Raw genomic sequence first — 21,313 nt, forward strand, 5'->3', positions numbered from 1 at the left:
CATTTAGCTATTTTTTAAATGCTTCCCATACATTGTTGATATTCTTCACATCCAACAACCAATACCATGGCAAAGAATCTAGCATACACCTTAGTTGGCCATAATTTCCTACTTTGTAGTTCAGCATGGAAACTTTTCTGAATGGAACATTTTCATAAAATAAGCCACTTTCCAAGTGATTACTGCATGTTCAATGTTACCAACTGAAGGATAGTTATATCTTAAAATGAAACCTCCTCTGACACTATAATCAAATCTCAATCTTTGACATTGAGTTCCTTCTGTCATATGCTGCTTGAGGAAGTTGTCCCACAACAGCTTAATAAATTCAGTTTCATTCTTCTCTTGAGATTTTACTGCTACCCAATCATTGTCTAGATAATAAAAGTCCTCTCATTATGATTACTCTTTTTGCACTATCATCTTTATTTAGTGAATGACTTCTTCGTCACTCTCAACTGACTCGTTAGTCTATAACAACACCCCACTATGCTTCTGATCTTGCTAGATTCCACCTCACACCAGATGGCTTCAAACTCACTGCAATGAAAAACTGTTACCAGTACAGTCAGAGGTCTCAACACTAATTGGATTCAAGTCATCTGTTATCATTAGCAGCACATTCATTTCTATTTAATATAGTCAATACTAGTATTCATAAAATCCGATAAATTTTAACCATACATTAAAAATTAAAGCATTTTGAAACTTACCTCGAAGTGTGCGAATTGGTTTACAAGATGGAACAGACCACAGCTTACAGAGTCCACTCCTACTCAAATTAAAAATTAAAGAGGCAGTCACATTTCATACAATAAATTTAGTTTTGGCTTTTAGGGATTTTCTGTCAAAACAGATGATAGTAAATAACATTAAATTGGCTATATAGTATAAGATAGATATATTAAAAAAAAAGTAAGAAAAGTCAATAGGTTATCCTGCAGCTAATGTCTAGCCACTGCCTGCTACCAGTGAAAACTATGCTCAGTTAAGAAAATAAAGAAAAGGACAAGAGGCACAAAAGGAAGAAGGAAATCCTAAGAGCAGTTGATATAAGAAGTCAGGTTCAAGAACAATGAAAAGCATAAATAAATAAATAAACTGCCAAGAGAATAAACAACAGGCAATAAAATACTAATGGAGAGTCCTTAAAAAAAAAGAAGCCATTATTACATGGGGGAAAAAAATGAAACTTGGATAACCAAAGAAATAATAGCCTAGCAGAATGAAGAAATAATAATACAAAAGAAGGCAGAAAAAAATAAAAGTAGATTATAAGAATAGAGAAAAAAAGCAAGAGAAAGATGGTGCAAATAACATGGGAATGAAACCTAAAGATCTTGTATATTACTATATATATATATGTAATATATATATATATATATATATATAGTAATATATATGTTAAAGATAACAAGCTATTTTAAACCTGGTTTTACTCCATTTCCCAAGTAAGTAAACAGATAAACAAGTCAAGTTTGCACCTGCAGGTGTTGCAAGTCTAGCTGACCCTTTAATAAAATATATATATATTAATATACATAATGGGGTGCTTAAGGGTCAAAGCTGCATAACTGAGAGTAGCCCTCCACATAGCCTTTAAAGGAATGCAGAGAGCCGACCAGGGCTTCTGACCTAATGTCCAATCCTCACCTTCTCATCGCGCACCCTGCTGGGTATCTACTTGGATACTGACCGAACGAGGATGGCCTGGCAATTTGGGATTTAGCCGACCAAATTGTATTCTTATTGGTTAAACCAAAATAAAAAATGATGGTACAACATGACAAAATTTCATTGGGGCGTCACCCAGTTAAACAAGGCCCCCGTTGTTTTCGCCAAGGAACCAGGGCGAACAACGAAAAGTCAGCTAGTGGAACAAATCTGAAAACCCCAACTCAACATCACCAGAGTTAAAGATCGGTACAATCAACATAAGAAGCCTGAATGGCAAAGAAATGGAGCTAGCTGAGGAATTAGATAAGTACCAGATCGACATAATAGGGGTGAATGAAACAAAAAAGACAAAAACTGGTGAGATCTTTCTGAGCAATAAATACAAAATGTTATATTCAGGCAATGACAATCAAGGAAAACAAGGAGTAGCCATACTATTCAACACAAAATACGAGGATAATCTTCTTGAATGGCAGTCAGTCTTAAGTAGAGTAATGTGGGCAAATATGAGAATGGGGAACTGGACAATGAGACTTATTTGTGCCTATGGTCCAACAGAAGGTTCTACTAAGGTAGAAGTGGAGGAATTTTTTGAGACTTTAGAAAAAGCAACTGACACAATGAAAAAGGAAAAGTTGGTCCTTGTTGGGGATCTAAATAGCAGAGTAGGAAATAATTGTGAGACATAAAAAAATATTTTGGGAAAATTTGGAGAAAAGAGCAAAGCTAATAATAATTGCAAATATCTGTTGGATTTCTGCTCAGGACATGGACTGGTTATTACTAACACAATGTTCCAACATAAAAATGTGCACAAATTCACATGGAGAGAAGAGGCAAGGAATAAGTCAAGTCTCATTGACTATATTATTGTTGATAGTGATGTTTTCTCCCTGATGCAGGACACCAGGGTGTACAGAGGATTTGAAATTGGAAGTGATCACTATTTAGTCTTGAGCAGGATAAAATTGAATTTAATATTGAAAAGAATAACATGTAAGAAAGTTTTAAAGCGAATAAAAGTTGAGCAGCTCTCAAATGTGAACTGTAGACTAAAATACACAAAGATTATTGAAGAAAAAATGAAAGAGTTTGAGAACAGGAATCAAACCTTGGAGATTCAGTGGCAAATTCTGAAGAAAACATTGATTGATTCTGCCAGAGAGGCATGTGGTGAGGTTGTCTGCAAGAATAAAAAAATCAGAACTGGTGGACACAGGAAGTTAAAGAGGCAGTAAGGAAAAGAAGAAGGCATATCAAAAGTTCCTGTCAAATAAGTCAGCTTGTGTCTTAGAGAATACAGACACAAATGCAAGAATGCTAAACACTGTGAAAACTAGCTAAACAAAAGTCATGGGAGGACTTTGGCAAGAATATAGAAAATAAATATCAAGAAGTGGCAAAGTATTCTGGAGGTTGTTGAAGAAGCTTAGGAATGGAGGAAAGAGTGCTGTAAAAGGAGTTAGAGATGATAAAGGTGACATGAAAACAGAAGAAAAAGATATCCTTGAAGTATGGAGTAATTACTTTGAAAAACTGCTAAATGAAATAAGCAGTGATGACAGCACAGTGGTAAAAAACACTGACCATGCAATCAGTCAGGAATACATATCCATACTTGAAGTAGAAAAAGCCATCAAAGGCTTGAAATGGGGAAAGGCAACAGGAGTAGATGATATTCGACCAGAAATGCTGAAGTATGGTGGTATAAGAGTCTTACAGTGGCTGCACCGCATAGTTCAGAAAGCCTGGACACAGGGACGAATTCCTGATGATTGGAGTAGAGCTCTCATAGTACCCATATATAAAAAGGGAAATAAAACTGAATGTGAGAATTACAGAGGTATTTCCCTGCTGAGTGTTCCTGGTAAGATTTATGCAAGTATACTTGAGAAACGGTTGAGAAGAATTGTGGAAGAAAAGCTTGGTGAAGAACAAGCTGGATTCAGGCCAAATAGAGGCTGTCAGGATCAGATCTTCACTTTACGACAAATAGTCGAGAAAGCATGAGAATATAACAAAGATCTGTATTTAAGTTTTGTCGATTTGGAAAAGGCATATGACAAGGTGCCAAGAGAGAAGCTATTCAATATGCTACAGTTATATGATGTCAATGGGGCATTATATCAAGCAATACTTAGTCTTTATTTGAGTTGTAAGTCAGCAGTTAGAATTGAAGGAAGTACAGGAAGATGGTTTAATGTTAAATCTGGTATGAGACAAGGGTGTACATTATCCCCTCTTTTATTCATTATCTATATGGATCACATTATGAAGGAAAGTGGTATTAAACATGATATCCAAATTGCAGATGTTAATGTCAGCTCTTTGCTTTATGCGGATGATGTTATACTTCTAAATAAATCTGCTACAAGCCTGCAAGATTCCCTGACTAAATTGAATAATTGTTGTAATAGATATGGTATGAAGGTCAGCAATAAAAATAGGCAGAATCATTGAAAATGTCAACTGCGTTGTGAACGGAGAACCTGTGGAACAAGCAAAACATTTCAGCTACTTAGGCACGATTTTTAGTGAAGATGGTAAATTAAATATGGAAATAGACAACAGAATCAACAAAGTGGATATGGTAGAAAGTCAACTGAATAAATTCATATGGAATAAGAGAGAAATTAGTCAGAACACTAAATTAGCTGTATACAAGACAGTGTTCAAACCAGTTTTAACTTATGGATCTGAGAGCTGGGTCAGAAGTAAAACACTTGACCAAAGACTAGAGACTGCAGATATGAGAGCCCTGAGAAAGATTATAAGCATGAACAGATGGCATCAATGGCAATATCATATTAAAAATGAGGATATTTGGAAAGAATTTGACATTGTCAGCATCCAGGAATGCGTTAGCAGAGCTAATCTCAGGTGGTATGGTCACTTAAACCGAATGGGCGAAGATTAGCAAAACAAGGGTTCTCTGCCAGGTTGGCAGCAAAACGACTCAGAGGAAGACCAAGATATAGGTGGATTGATACGGTACAAAGTGCCTTAGATGATAGAAATATAAGACCTGATAATGTTGGAGTCTTGACAAGTAACAGACTGATTTGGAGGAAAATTGTAGATAGGAAGTTAGTAATGATGTAATTTTTTTCATGTAGTACTATCATATCCTGTACACTCCTTGAGGGTACATGGCAGGAATTTGATGATGATGATGATGATATGTATAATAAATATATATAACACAGTTACTTACTTTCCACATAAAAAATGTCTAGAACAGGCAGAATCGAAATTGCACTATTACAAGCAGAACTACTGAAGCTTTCATAATAAACCACCAGAATTTGTGAACAGTATTTACACTGAAGAAAATTGGCCACAACACTACTTAACATTCCTAATGACCCCAATCTTCAGGTAAAAGACTCATGAATGCAGTTCAGGACCATCAGCCTTATTTCACATGCTTCCAAAATACTATTGATTGAAAATTAAGATTTTCCAGATGATGTTGGTTGAAAAGTATATAAAAACAGATCAGATCAGCTTTTGCAAAATTAAGGGTATATACCAGAGATATCAGCATCATTGAGGAGAACAGCTTATAAATCATGGAAAAAAAGCTGCACATTTGTTCTGTAAACTTCAAAAAGGCATTTTTTAATACAGGATGATTCTAAATTATTGTCTGGGTTTGTGTGGCCTATAACTTTCAAACTGGAAACAACAAAATAAAATTGCTTACAGAATATGAAAGTGTAAGTCAAAAAGTTTTATTTGGCAACATGGTGTACTTGCTGCATTGATGTCTGGGAGATAACATGACATCATACTGCAAAATAGCAACTGTTCAAGAGAAAGCAATGTGCGTACTTTGTTTTTTGAAAAAGTCCATTATCATAAAGCAACATAATCACATAATTCAATATGGAAACATACAGCGTCAGATAATGCTGTCTGATGGTTAAAATAATTTCAAGAGACTGGTAGTGTTCAGCACCAAAAAGGAGCGGGAAGACCGAGCACTTCACAGGAAGATGGTGATCTAATCCCAGAAGGCATTTTATCAAAGCCCCAAAAAAATCAACTATATGAGTTTCTTTGCAGTTAGGTATACCAAATATGACTGTTTGGGTGGCTGTTTATAAACACCTTCAACTCCATGTCTACAAACTGCAGATTATGCAAGCTTTACAGCCAGATGATAAACCCTGCAGTTTCTTTCAATCTACCCAAGACATTTTGTCAAAAGTTGAAGCTGAAGAAAATTACCTTCAGAGGTGGATATTTGATGATGAAGCAACATTTTGCGTATCAGGGAGGCTAACTCATCATAACTGCAGAATATAGAGATCAGAAAATCCTCACGCCATTTGGGTATTCGAATTGAACATGAATATATATGGTGTCTATGGTGTCTTTGTATTCATAGTTTCATAATTTTAGTGATTATGTGAGCTGGAGGAGGCAGGTACTGACTGAAAAAGAAACAAAAGTGAACCCATGTGTAAATGTATGAGAAATGATCTGGAGATGAAAATGAGAATTATAAAGAAATATGAAAGTGGACAAAGCTTAATGGCTACAGGACATGATCATGGTCTCATATGATCAACAGGGAATACAACTGCGAAGGATGCTGTTCGTACAAAGAAACAAATGAAAGAATCTGCCATTCTGATGGAAAATTGTTACTTGTGGATGAAAGACCAAATCTAAAAGCATGTTCTGCTAAGCTTAATGATAATTTTGAACAAAGGCAAAAAATATTGTCGAAGTTATAAAATCAAAATATTATCCAAACTGCTCTCAATCCTCCTTGATAATTTCATACAGAACACTGAATGGCCAAATAAAACTTTTTTTCTCTTTTCTCATACTATTTATATTTCATTATATTACTTTGTATTAATAATTACATCATGAAATCTATTTTGTGTATGCATCCTGTAAATGAAACTAAAAGAAATAACCTTTGAACATGTTAATGCACTACTGGATACATATACTGTAAACATTAAGCAATAGTGTGTGATTAAGAAACTGTGTGATTAACAGATGAGAAGGGTTCAATCCGACTTGTATAAAATTCAAGTTACATAAAGTTTGTGGAACAACACTCTTACATAAGTCAGGAACTGCTTGTAATATAATAATCTAATGTAATGGCATTGCATTCTTACAAGCCTGGTTGGACAAGCAGTTAGTGTATCCACTCTCCTGCCAAAATGCTGTGGGTTCGAATCTCGCTGTCCTCCTTCATTCATTCGTATATACAAATATAGAGTCTCCCAAGATGGTGTTACACCCTGATACCTTCACTATGTGGAATTTTCAGTTATCATGGTGTAACATGAAGAGAAAATTAAATAAAAACCCTGTATAAAAGGCTAATACACATAATTATTTAAAGAAAGAAAAATACTCTTGCATCCAAGTAAAATATATAACAAAAAAGTGTTTGTTGAACTAACTAATAAAAGAAGGAATATATTACAGTTGTGATATGAAAAAAAAATTAGCTAAGTAAAACAGAAAGGATTAGTCATAAGAAATTGTATGTGAGAGGCTAGAGATTAAAATATTAAGTAAATTCTTAGAAAATTTGGAAGGGGGATTAATTTAGAGGCTAGCAAAAGAAAAACAATAGACTATCGCTCAGGGTCAATTTCCGGATTGAGACATCGTCACGTGCTCGCTGACCTCAGGATGTTTGGCAGAAAAACGCCACCCTAATTGGTCGGTGAAGCCGAATCCAGTAAGGGGCGGAGAAAAGAAATTAAAGAAGGTGCCAATAGGGGTCAAGGTATAAAAGGGTTAGAACCCCCCCACGAGGAGGCTTTTTCCCAGGATAGTCTCTTCACAAGCTTTTTCGTATAGGTTTCACGTGGTTTTCCTGAGTGGCAGGGTTGGAGTTATATCTCTGTCCGACACAACAAGGGAACAAGTAGCGAGCAAGATTTCGATTCCGTATTTCCTATGGTTAAGAAATGAGGAATGCCATTTTGCTAAAGGAAAGAAGGTATTATCTATGTGTTTCATCATCCAGTGACAACTACGAAAAAAGGAAATCTGTAAAGAAGTCAGTGTCCACGTGGAGAGCTTCACAGCCATGGTATAGATGATTCTAAAGTGTGTTCTTAATTCAAGTACGAAAAGTAAAGATCGCATAAGCACAGTTTAATGCCAAAAGAACTTAGGAGTGACCGATTATAGGAGAGATCATACCAGGATAGTACAATCGAAAAAAAGGTAGAGGCCAATATAGAAAACTCGAGAGAAAAAGGTACTGTAAAAAAATCTCGTGTTAACTGAAAATCATCTGTAATTGTTATCATTATTCTATTACTGAACTGTTGAAGAGACTAAGGAAAGTTATACTAGGACTTTAGTACATGACTGATTATAATAAAAGTATGCTTGCTAATATTAATATTATATAAGTAATTCATGTGTCCTGAGAATTATGCATGTGTATTGTAACGTATAGGAAAGTTTTAAATGTCAAAGTTATGTGTTAGTACAGTGAAAGGATAGTTTAATCTACATAGTTTTAGATAGTAAAATAGAGTGAATTGATCACATGTTCATGTGCTACAGCATATAGCGTATATTCAGACTAATATAGGGTTAACTAAGGTGTTAATTAGATCTGGGATTATACATATGATTGTATGTGTTGAATATGTTATGGCGGCATGATCGTAATACCCATATAGGATCTTAGCCAAATACTTGTGATTAGCTAATGTTATTTTGTAAATGTTTTCTTAGTATTGAATTGAATTATATTAGAAATTGAATTGTACCTTACTAATGAGTTTAATAAACCTTTGTTCATTGATGAAACAGTTAGTCTGAAATTGCTGCCCAATGCACCACTTGAAAACGTGCGAACCTAATCATGCAGGAGGGAAGAATATTTAAATGAGTAACGAGATAAAGTGTCACGACTGCAATATTGTTTCACATTCAGGCATATTTTAGTAATTGCTCCTTGTTTTTGTATTTAATATCTCAAACTAAATGTCCCAAAAGGCACAGTATAATATAAATATTAGGGACACTAAGGGGAGAAATAGCTTAAATATTTGTAATTTGGGATAAATCTCATACATAGATAAAAGTTGAATATAGATAAGCAGAATTTCTCTATATAGAATAATAATCATAAATTGGGACACAACAATGGACTGCATCACAGTGGGAGAAATGGATCCAACTCTCCCACAGTACAAAGAGGAGGGGAGGCTTTTCTCAATGAGAGAGATCGGATGCTGAATACAGTACAACACTAATATAATAATTTTTTTGTGTATAAAAAAAATAAACTATATATTCTAGTCTTTAACATAACATGCCTACATAGAGAAGGAAATAATTTATGTATAATATTACCACGCAATAGTGTGCATTGATCATTAGTGAATACGAGCAAAACAAAATTCCTAGTCAGCAAAGTGAAATATAAATAAAAAAATAAATAAATAAATACACATTACAGGGTTGCTTAAGGGTCAAAGCTATATAACTGAGAGGAGACCTCCACATAGCCTTTAAAGGAATGTAGAGAACTGATCAGGGCTTCTGACCTAATGTCCAATCATCACCTTCTCGTGGTGCACTCTGTTAGGTATCTATCTTCTAGATACTGAATGAACGAGGATGGGCTGGCAATCTGGGATTTACCCGAGCAAATTGTATTCTTATTGGCTTAAACCAAAATAAAAAAATGATGGTACAACATGACAGAATTTCATGCTGGCTGGGGTGTCGCCAGGTTAAACAAGGCCCCCATTGTTTTCACCAGGGAACCAGGACAAACAGTGAAAAGTCAGCTACTGGAACAAATCCTAAAACCCACCCCAACTCAACATCACCAGAGTTCAAGATCGGTAGTATCAACATAAGAAGCCTGAATGACAAAGAAATGGAGCTAGCTGAGGAACTGGATGAGTATCAGATTGACATAATAGGAGTGACTGAAACAAAAAAGGCAAAAACTGGTGAGATCTTTCTGAGCAATAAATACAAAATGTTATATTCAGGCAATGACATCAAGGAAAAGAAGGAGTATTCATATTATTCAACACTAATACGAGATAATCTTCTTGAATGGCGGGAAGTCTCAAGTAGAGTGATGTGGGCAAATATGAGAATGGGGAACTGGTGTTGTTGTTATGTTCCATCAAGTCGTTTTCAACTCCTGGTAATTCTATGAACATACATTCTAAATTCAGATCTGTCCCTGGCCATATCTTTCATAATTTCCAAGTGCATTCCAGTTGCTTCTTTAACTCCATCCATCCATCTAATTCTTAGTCTTCCTCTTCTCCTGCTTCCATCAACTTTAGCAAGCATCATTTTTTTCTCCAGACTGTCATTTGCTCGCATATGTCTGAAGTATGACAATTTTTGCTTGATGATCATAGCTTCAAGGGAGCAACCTAGCTTTATTATGTCTATCACTGATTTATTGGTTTGCTTTGCAGTCCATGGTAGTCTTAGTAAGTATCTCCAAACCCACACTGAACAATGATACTTATTTGTGCCTATGGTCCCACAGAAGGTTCTACTAAGGTAGAAGTGGAGGAATTTTTTGAAGCTTTAGAGAAAGCATCTGACACAATGAAAAAGTTGGTCCTTGTTGGGGATCTAAATAGCAGAGTAGGAAATGATTGTCAGACACAAAAATATATTGGGAAAATTTGGAGAAAAGAGCAAAGCTAATAATAATCGCAAATCCCTGTTGGATTTCTGCTCAGAACATGGACTGGTTATTACTAACACAATGTTCAAACATAAAAATGTGCACAAATTCACATGGAGAGAAGAGGCAAGGAATAAGAAAATTCTCATTGATTATGTTATTGTTGATAGCGATGTTTTCTCCCTGGTGCAGGACACCAAAGTGTACAGGGATTTGAAATTGAAAGTGATCACCATTTAGTCTTGAGCAGGATAAAATTGAATTTCATATCGAAAACACGAACATGTAAGAAAGTTTTAAAGTGAATAAAAGTTGAGTAGCTCTCAGGTGTGAACTGTAGATAAAATACATAAATATTATTAAAAAAAAAAAAATGGAAGTGTGTTTGAGAACAGGAACCCAACTTGGAGATTCAGTGGCAAGCTCTGAAGAAAACATTGATTCTGACAGAGAGGCATGTAGTAAGGTTGTCTGCAAGGATAGAAAAATCAGAACTCCATGGTGGACACAGGATGTTAAAGAAGCAGTGAAAGAAATGAAGAAAGCATATTGAAAGTTTCTGGCAAATCAGTCAGCTTGTGCTCTTAGAGAATACAGAGACAAATGTAAGAAAGTTAAACACTGTGTAAAACTATATAATTAAATACTTAAGAAATTGACAGTGTATACTAGAAATATAAATTAAATAAACTTTAATATATACTTTCCAATATTTCAGCAGCATCACGTTGCCATCTTCATGGGAACTTAAGATAAACACACGTGCACGCAAGTACAACATAACAGCAAATGAGAAATGAAGTGAGGAAGTTACCGTTTTCCTAAAGTCCTGATGGTGTGCACTGGTGGGCTATATTAGGTGTTCTTGGCCTTTCGGCTGAAGTTCTGCTGATGTATGTTTCCCAAATTTGGGGTGGTTTCATGCATCCAAATTTGTTGAGGTTTGGCATGTTCCTAAGGGCTGAGGCTGATTCTATGAATAGTCTTTCATATTTGAACTTGCTGCGGTGTATTACTGTGGCTTTCTTCCACTTTATTCTGTGGCGACTATCCAGAGCATAGTCTGCAAGCCCAGAGTGGCGGTACTGGTGAAATCGGATGTAGTCCTTGTGTTCTGAGATTCTGATATTTGCTGTCCTGCCTGTTTGGCCAAAGTAGGACAATTTACAGCAGCAAGGGACCTAGTATACACCAGGTAGGTCTTTAGTGGAGCAGATAAGGGATGCCAATTTTCTATATGGTCTGTAATAAGAGGTCAAATCATGTTTTTTTAGGATTTTGTTGATTTTTTCGGAGGTGCTTCGGATGTAGGGAATGGTGATGGATTTAGAGTAATCTTTTTTGTGAATGGGGGGGGGGAAGTTGGGTTGTGGATAACTGGTTTTAGTATTTTTTGGATTTTTTTTGGGGGGGGGGGGGTAGCCATTGGCTGAGAAAGTGTTAAGGATGTGATTTATTTCAGTGGTTAGGGCTTTGTCATTTGAACAGTGTCTTAATAACACAATATTGTTATGAGGAGGTGTGGTGGGATTGTTGGTGAATGCATCTGCCTGTATGGGTGGGTTTTCTATAAACTGAGAAAACCAAGGTTCCATCAGGTTGGCAGGTGACAAGTGTGTCTAAGAAGGGGAGGTTATTGTTTTACTCTTTTTCCAGGGTGAACTTGATTCTAGGGTGTTGGTTGTTTAAGTGTGTTAAGAAGGAGAGGAGTGTATCCGGGCCATGTGGCCAAATAGCGAACACATCATCAACATAGCGAAGCCATATGGTAGGATTTTGTGGGGCAGAGTTTAAGGCTTTCTCTTCAAAAGTCTCCATAAAGAAGTTGGCCAAGGGTGGGGAAAGTGGTAAACCCATGGCTGTCCCTTCTATCTGTTTGTAGAATTTTTCCTGCCAAACGAAATAGCCTGAGTTCATTGTGAACTGAAATAGGGCTGAGATATCAGAGGAAATTTAGCTTGGATAAGCTCTAAGGTTTCTTTGAGGAGAATATTTGTGAATAAGGAGGAGACGTCAAAACTGACCATTATGTCAGTGTGAGGTTTTCTATACTGGCTTTAAAGTGGGCCGAGTTTTTTATGTGTGATGGTGTTTTGCCAGTGTAGCGTGTGAGCGTTTTGGCTAAATGTTTGGCTAATTTATATGTGGGGGAATCAATGCCATCCACTATGGGACGTAATGGCACATTTTCTTTATATTTTTGGGAGCCCATATATGGGGGTGGGGGTTTAGAGTTATATGGTTTTAGTCTGTTAGTAATCTCCACAGGCCAAGAAGTGACCTTCTTAAGGAGCCTATGGAGTTTTCTAATTTGTGAGGTGGTGGGATTGTATTCTATGGGGAGGTAAGTAGCTCGATCTAATAATAAAGCATTAAGCTTACCTGTTTAGTCAGTATGATTGAGTACCACGGTGCCGTTCCTCTTATCTGCTTTGGTGATAACTATTTCTTTGTTTTTCTTCATTTCCTGTAGAGACTTGCTTTTGTGAGAACACAGGCTACATCCAATCTGATATCGTTGGCAAATCTGGCGTTCAATCTGGATCATTAATTCCTCTGCCGGTAATTTCCTAGGAGCAATGGCGAAGTTGTGACCACGTGACAGAGCGTTGAGTGCTTCAGGCTTCAACATAACGTGACATTGCAGAAATGTTGGAAAATATATATTAAAGTTGATTTAATTTATATTTCTAGTATATGCTGTCAATACCTAAAATATCTAATTATCATGTTTAACCAGCATATAAGCCTTTCTACCAGAATATGTAAAACTAGCTAAACAAAAGTCATGGGAGGACTTTGGTAAGAACATAGAAAATAAATATCAAGAAGATGGCAAGATATTCTGGAGGTTGTTGAAGAAGCTCAGAAATGGAGGAAAGAGTGCTGTAAAAGGAATTAGAGATGATAAAGGTGACATGAAAACAGGAAAAAAAGATATCCTTGAAGTATGGAGTAATTACTTCAAAAAATTGCTAAATGAAACAAGTAGTGATGATAGCACAGTGCTAAAAAACACTGACCAGGCATGCAGTCAGGAATACATATCCATACTTGAAGTAGAAAAAGCCATCAAAAGCCTGAAATATGGAAAGGCAGCAGGAGTAGATGATATTCGACCAGAAATGCAGAAGTATGGTGGTATAAAAGTCTTACAGTGGCTGCACTGTGCAGTTCAGAAAGCCTGGACAGAGGGACGAATTCCAGACGATTGGAGTAGAGCACTCATGGTATCCATATATAAAAAGGGAAATAAAACTGAATGTGAGAATTACAGAGGTATATCCCTACTGAGTGTTCCAGGTAAGATATATGCAAGAATACTTGAGAAACGGTTGAGAAGGATTGTGGAAGACAAGCTTAGTGAAGAACAAGCTGGATTGGCCAAATAGTGGTCGTCAGGATCAGATTTTCACTTTACGACAGAAAATTTAGAAATTATGGGAATATAACAAAGATCTGTATTTAAGTTTTGTACATCTGGAAAAGGCATATGACAAGGTACCAAGCGAGAAGCTATTCAAAATGCTACAGTTGTATGGTGTCAGTGGGGCATTATATCAAGCAAAACTTAATCTATATAGGAGTTGTAAGTCAGCAGTTAGAATTGATGGATGTACAGGAAGATGGTTTAACGTTAAATCTGGTGTCAGACAAGGATGTACATTATCCCCTCTGTTATTCATTATCTATATGGATCACATTATGAAGGAAAGTGGTATTAAACCTGGTATCAAAATTGGAGATGTTAATCTCAGCTCTTTGCTTTATGCGATGATGTTATACTTCTAAATACATCCACTAGAAGTCAGCAAGATTCCCTGACTAAAGTGAATAACTGTTTTAATAGATATATGGTATGAAGGTTAGCATTAAAAAGACAAATACAATGAAAATATGCAGAAACATTGAAAATATCAACTGCATTGTGAATGGAGAACCTATAGAACAAGTAAAACATTTCAGCTACTTAGGCACAATTTTTAATGAAGATGGTAAATTAAATATGGAAATAGACAACAGAATCAACAAATCTGGTATGGTAGGAAGTCAGCTGAATAAATTTATATGGAATAAGAGAGAAATTAGCCAAAACATTAAATTAACTGTATACAAGACAGTATTCAAGCCAATCTTAACTTATGGATCTGAGAGCTGGGTCAGAAGAAAACACTTGACGAAAGACTTGAGACTGCAGATATGAGAGTCCTGAAAAAGATTACGGGGCATGAACGGATACCATCAATGGCAATATCATATTAAAAGGAAAGAACTGGACACTTGTTAGCACAGTTAATCTCAGGTAGTATGGTCACTTAAACAGAATGGGTGAGGAAAGATTAGCAAAACAAGTGTTCTCTGCCAGGTTGGCATAAAACGACCAAGACGAAGACCAAGATATAGGTGGATTGATACAGCACAAAGTGCCTTAGACGATAGAAATATAAGACCTGATAATGTTGGAGTCTTGACAAGTAACAGACTGATTTGGAGGAAAATTGTAGATAGGAAGTTAGTAATGATGTAATTTTTCATGTAGTGCTATCATATCCTGTACACCCCTAGAGGGTATATATATATATATATATATATATATATATATATCAGGAATTTGATGATGATGATACACATAACAAGTTCAACAAATTCTACAAGATTAGTTGCTGCTCCATCAACCCACACATATTCCTGATATCCCTAGACAAAATCACTTGATCAATATTATCAGTTCATTGGATAAATCCTCCCTACAGTTATACAAATAAGCTACCAATGTATTACTAGTTAGTTATTCATATTTCACAAACAAATTGATTTTCCATCTCCTCAATCATTTTTTAATTATGCAGATCATAACTTCTAGATATGCATGTCTAGAAGTTATAGTTGTTCCACTTCACAACTTAATACTTCATCTGCCTCTAATGAAAGTATTTCTATTTAAACCTGTTCTTTCTTTCCCTTATATCTGCTAACCATTCTCACATGGCTCATATCTCATTAATGTTGGTTCACATATTTACAATGATTAATAATTTAAACATCCCAACCACATATAGGATTATCCTGAATTACTGGTTTCTAATATATCCTGAAACAAACACATTTCTTTCCTTCTTACACTGCAGATTTGGTTATAATTGAAGAACTCATCACAACATCTGGCATGTCCACCATTACACATGGAGAAAACATCTTGTTGTTTCAACACGAGATCAAGAATAGTCTGAGAGGTTTCTTCTAGTCCCTGACATGAACGTGTTAAATCAAGCAGAGCCAAGGGTGCAAATTGTCCCCAATTATTCATCAACTTTATGAAACATATTATAAAGGAGAGTACATTAGTTTTGATTTCAAAACAGGAGATATTCAATTCAGCTCTCTACTTTATGCACATGATGTACTCTTAAACAAATCCAGCAGACGTCTGCAAGATTCCCTAACAAACCGAATAAAGCTGGAATTCAAATGAAAACTAGTAATAAAAACACAAAGACTATGAAAATAGGCATGAAAACATCAACTGCATTCTGAATGAGAACTACAGAACAAGCAAAACATTTCAGTAATTTAAGCACAGTTCTTAGTGAAGAGGGCAATTAAATATGAAAATAGCCAACAGAATCAAGAACTGGTATAGCAAGGAGTCAACAGAATACATATATATGGAATAAGGCAGAAATTAACCAATTCAAGCACAGTTTTTAGTGAAGAGCACAATAAAATATGAAAATAGCTAACAGAATCAAGAGCTGGTATGGTAAGGAGTCAACAGAATAAATTTATATGGAATAAGAGAGAAATTAACCAAAACATTAAACTAGCTGCATACAGGGCAGTGTTCAAATCAATAGGAAGTTGGTAATGATATAGACTTTCATGTAATACTATTATAATATACTGTACTCCATCCCTCCATGAGGATATATATATATATATATATATATCAAGAATAGGATGATGATGAAGTAGAATTAGATTTGCATATTTGGAAGTTTATGATATCTGAAAACTTTAGACATTTAGCCTTTTATTTTAATTCATAATATGACATGAAGGTGAATCTGATGATCTGTGACAGATGTGCATGGGATCGACAATTTACCAACAAACAACATATTCACTTAGTTCACAACCTACACATTTAGTGATGGTTGTGCACATATCAAACTCCACCCTTGTTTGTTTTCTCTGAATAATACACTGAATGTGTCACAATCTATTCCTGTAACAATATCCTTCTCTATAAGCCAGAGAAGTAAAACAGTAAAGCCAAAAATTGCATATGTTTCTGGTTTTACTAAATATATCTACCAATGCTAAGAACTCCTCACTTTATATTCCTGATGCTTCTGAAATTAGTGTATATACATACAACTGCATATTGGGCTCATGAACTGAATTTTGAACCAAATTTTTCCTTCTGATTTCTACAGCTAACACTTTTCTTTCTGGACAAAACTAGTCCTGCATTTTTTGGGGTCTTCCCTACCATGCTATCACTCTAATTCTGTTTGTCACTACACTAAAAATTTTTACCACTTAATTTAATGCACACATTCATATTTTCACACAAACATCCAAAAATATCTCGTTTTTCCTGACAATTCACATTCACTGAATAACATCATGGATATGTAAATCTTTTCAATCATCAAATCACCCCATACAACTATATACTTACACCAAACCTCCTGTGCAATTTACTTACTTACTTATATGAAATCAGAACTCTTTGCCACAGCTCACTCCTATCATACAGTGGCAAGAGACTCCCAATCATTACTCCTTTGCTCTTCTTTTTACCTCACTCAACAACTATTTCATAACCTCTCTCATATGCACTTTTCTCCACTAAAATAGTTTATTCTGACCAATACAATATCATCCATTTGATATCATCACATCATGAATCTTTGTGTCTTCAAAAATATGCTTTATTTCTTGTTCATCCAGTACACCTCTGATCATGGAACTACTATATATCATGATACCTTTTTTCAACAGTTTCTGTTTCTTTGTCCTTTCTTTACTCCTTCATACATTTCAGCCTTTTTCCTACTATTTGAAGAATAGCATATACTTGTTTAGTGGATAGATTGGAATAAATTTGTATTAAAGAAATCTAAAAATTCAATATTTTTAGTTTATCATGTTAATATATTAATTCCTAAGCAAAATGTGAATCTTATTTTCAAAATTAATTTCTTTTCTATTACAAACAATGAAAAGTTCATAAAATGCATAGTAAAAACAAATTTCAGTACATACCAAGAAGCAATAACAAGCATCTCAGAATTAGGGCTAAACTGACAAAAGGATATTGGTCTTGTGTCACCAATTTGACTGCTGCTAATACTGAGAGACTGAAAATAAATTATATAAAAATTTATTAACTTGAATGAATTAATACTAAAGGAACTACATAATATCAAAAAAATTATATTACTTTTAGTTCTTTTTTTATTATTATTTTTATATATATATATATATATATATATATATATATATATCCAAATGTTTAACCTCACCCTTAGTTTCTTGTATTGTTCTTGTTTTTTGGCATTTTTCTGTGACTCTGAAATTTCCTTTTCTTCTCGGGCTCTCTGCAATCTAGCCCTTGCTCTAAAAAAATTACAATACTTTACTTCACAATTTACAAAAAATGTTCTTTAATCAGAAGACAAAAACTAACTTTTCTTTTAAAGAGATAATTTTAAACAATGCAGATAACATAAAAGATGACTGACTTGTTGCACACAGATGAGAATATCTACAATAGTTTCAGATAAATATAAAAGTGGAGCATATATATCTTATGGTCTTTCCTCAGGAAATGGAAAACTGTCTATAGGAAGTTTTCCTATTCTGAATGTGCTCATCTGCTTATCCATGATGAGTGAGAATTTTTTGCCAAGAAGTAAAAAAAAATAATCAGAGGAGGAGTTTCAATTTAATCTTCAGGTTTATTTATGACATGCCATATAATGAGCATCACCATCCCAGTCAAAAGGCAGGAACTATTAAAACACTGGTTCATCGGGCCCACTCCTTTTGTTCTTCTGATGATCTTTTACAGAAAGAACTACAATATATAACTTCTTCCTTTCTATCTAATGGTTATAAGAATTGCTTCATTAAAAGAACTTTGAGTAATTTTAATATGTCTTCCTCTTCAAACACAGAAGAAATAACATGCATTCCCATCCCTTATGTACAAGGCATCAGTGAACGTATAGCAAAAGTTTTAAAACCACTGAATAATTTTGTTGCCTTTCGACCGTTTAGAAAAATCTCCACCTTTCTCGATTCTCCTAAGGACAGGCTTCCACATTTTAATCATCCAGGTGTCTACCAGATTCCGTGCTCTTGTGTATTATCTTATTTCAGACAAACAGGAAGATCTGCCTCTATTCGTCTAGAAGAACACCAATCTTATATTGAATACTTTAAACCTGAAAAGTCTGGACTTGCAGAACATGCCATCTTCACTAGACACAGAGTTCATTGGAGAAAGACAAGAGTTCTTCACAAAAGTCAGTTCCTTATGGAACGCCTTTATAAAGAAACATGTGAAACTCTACTTCATTCTCCTAACTTAAACAGATCCGACGGCTTACATCTATCCCCTTTATGGGAGATAGTACTTTACAAATCAGCTAATCTTTCCTAACTTTTTATTGTATTAATTTTTTTTTTTTTAGGAAATTTATTGACCTTTTTAGTTATCTTACACAAGCTACTTAGGTGGTGCATTTTGGAATTGTCAGTTATTGTTTAATTTGAGCTTAATGTACTGAAAATGCCTGTGACACACAGGCGAAAATTATACTTTATATACTTAATATTTATACTTAAATAATCTTTGTATGCGAGTTTTTTCTGTTATTAATTTTGCATCAATATGTCTACTCACGGTATACCCTTTTTTAAAACTTATTGCTAATAATACAGTTAATGCATATGTAGCCTTAAGGTCTTATTTTATTGAGAAAGTTTATGAATGAATATTTTTACTAGAAATGCAGTAAATATTCAGTTTCGCTTCAGTATTCAGCTGATTTGTGTTTTGCAAATATTCAGCTTCAGCCGAATCAGTAGATAGATTCAGTATTTGACCTGCAAAAGCAGAAAAATTCATATCACATGCATCATAAAAAACAAAATGAATCTGGGAAGAAAGTTTGCCCTTATCTTGCGCGACTGCATAACCAAAGCTCATATCGTTTGCTATAGGTATTTATTTTAGTACTCTCTGTGTTAGTTTAGTTTATATTATCCAGCCTTAAAATACTAAAAAGAAGTAGTTTTGCCTATAAATAACATAACAAGCAATATTTGGAACTTTTATGATTTATGTGAAGATGCAAAATTTGCAAAATGTAAAATGTGAAAACAGCAAATATCTCATAATGGTGGAGGAAAAAAATGCGAGTATAACTTCTACGATTAATCATGTTCAACGTAAGCATAGCGATGTATTTGTAAAACAAAATAATGAAATTGAAATATCAAGTCAGAATGCAAAAACAAGTATACAGTCAGAATCAAAAGTAAATCCACCAAAACAACAAATGTTACTTGATGTTATAGAAAAATCTAAAAATTGGAATGTAGTTGACCAATGTGAGAAATCTTTGCATTATGTCATAGCTGAAATGATTGCTTTAGATAACATGCCATACTTAATTGTTCAAAATGAAGAATTTACTAGACTAATGAGCAAACTTGCTCCACAGTACAGTATGCCTGGAAGAAAATATTTTAAGAAAAAATAATTCCAGATATTTATGTCTGATTAGTTATAACTAGTAAAACAAGATTGCAGATGCTAAATACCTCTTATATCAGATATATGGACCTGCCAGTACAAACAAAAGTTTCATTAGCTTGGGCATTGGCCTGATATAACTTTCAATATATCCATATAGTTTTGAATTGCCAACATTTTCCTGGAAGTCATAAAAGCAATATGATCATAGAAAAGTTTTCTGCTGTTAAAAATGTGGGATATACACATTTCACAGATTCATGTAATGGTTTGAGACAATGATGCTAATATTGTTAAGAGGTGCAATGATACTGAAATTGCAAGAATTCCATGGTTTTTTCCTATACATTGAAATTAGCAATAATAGGATCTATTAATGTACAGATGTTGATTTCAAATTTAATAGCAATGTATAAAGGAAAATGGTGGGACATTTTAACCATTCATCTGTTGCATGCTCAAAACTAAATGATATTTAAAACGAATTAAATACCAGTCATATAAAATTAGTTCAAAGTAAAGTTTCACCTACTAGGGTGAAATATAAAGTAGGTGAAACTCTACTTTATATGATACAACAAATACGAGAACATAAAAGAGCGTTAAATATCTATGCATTTTGACAATTTAAATACATTAAACTCAAATCAGTGGTCTTTAATGGAACCACTGCTAAGTTTATTGGAGCCTTTCGAGAAAATTACCAAAAGAACAAGTTTAAATTTTGCTTTAATTTTGGAAGTAATCCAAACTACTGTGATTCTGATATATTTAGTGTTGATATTTATCTAAAGATGATGCTAACACTTTCTTTGAAGAAGGAACAATGAAAAAATTCTGTGAAGAAATTAGCTGAAGATTTGATACTGTATTCAAAAATAAATATTACATTATTTCAACAATAATATTCAAAATTTAAGCTAGCATTTTTCAAGTCAGACAAAATTGATTATGTTAAAACCATTCTAATTACTGAGAAATCTGAATCTGATTCGAAAGTATCAAACAAGAAAGAATTCATTAACATTCCTTTATCAAAAAAAAAAGGGAAAAAAAAAAGTGAGGTTGCCAGAGCAATTCGAGACGAAATAAAAAAATAGTAGTAAACTATGGCAGCGTTTTGACGATATCACTTCTTCTACCGATGTATTGCCATCAGGTCAAAAGCAGAATCAGTTGCAGAAAAATATTAA

General features: G+C 34.4%; 1 protein-coding gene across 1 annotated transcript in view; it reads right to left on the reverse strand.

The window, feature by feature from the left end:
• The window catches only part of LOC150103723 (U4/U6 small nuclear ribonucleoprotein Prp4-like), a 112,601-nt gene that overhangs the window by 34,767 nt on the left and 56,521 nt on the right, over positions 1–21,313 (reverse strand). Inside the window, exons 7-9 of the mRNA XM_090397062.1 lie at positions 17,881–17,974; positions 17,621–17,715; positions 714–772 (exon numbers count right to left, since the gene is read on the reverse strand). Coding sequence (XP_090253188.1) covers positions 714–772; positions 17,621–17,715; positions 17,881–17,974 — 248 coding nt within the window. The remainder of the gene's footprint in view (positions 1–713; positions 773–17,620; positions 17,716–17,880; positions 17,975–21,313) is intronic.

The sequence above is a fragment of the Typopeltis vanoorti genome, chromosome 8 (assembly GCF_054136105.1).
Source record: "Typopeltis vanoorti isolate ZY-2024b chromosome 8, IOZ_Tvanoo_1.0, whole genome shotgun sequence".
Lineage (NCBI taxonomy): Eukaryota > Metazoa > Arthropoda > Arachnida > Uropygi > Thelyphonidae > Typopeltis > Typopeltis vanoorti.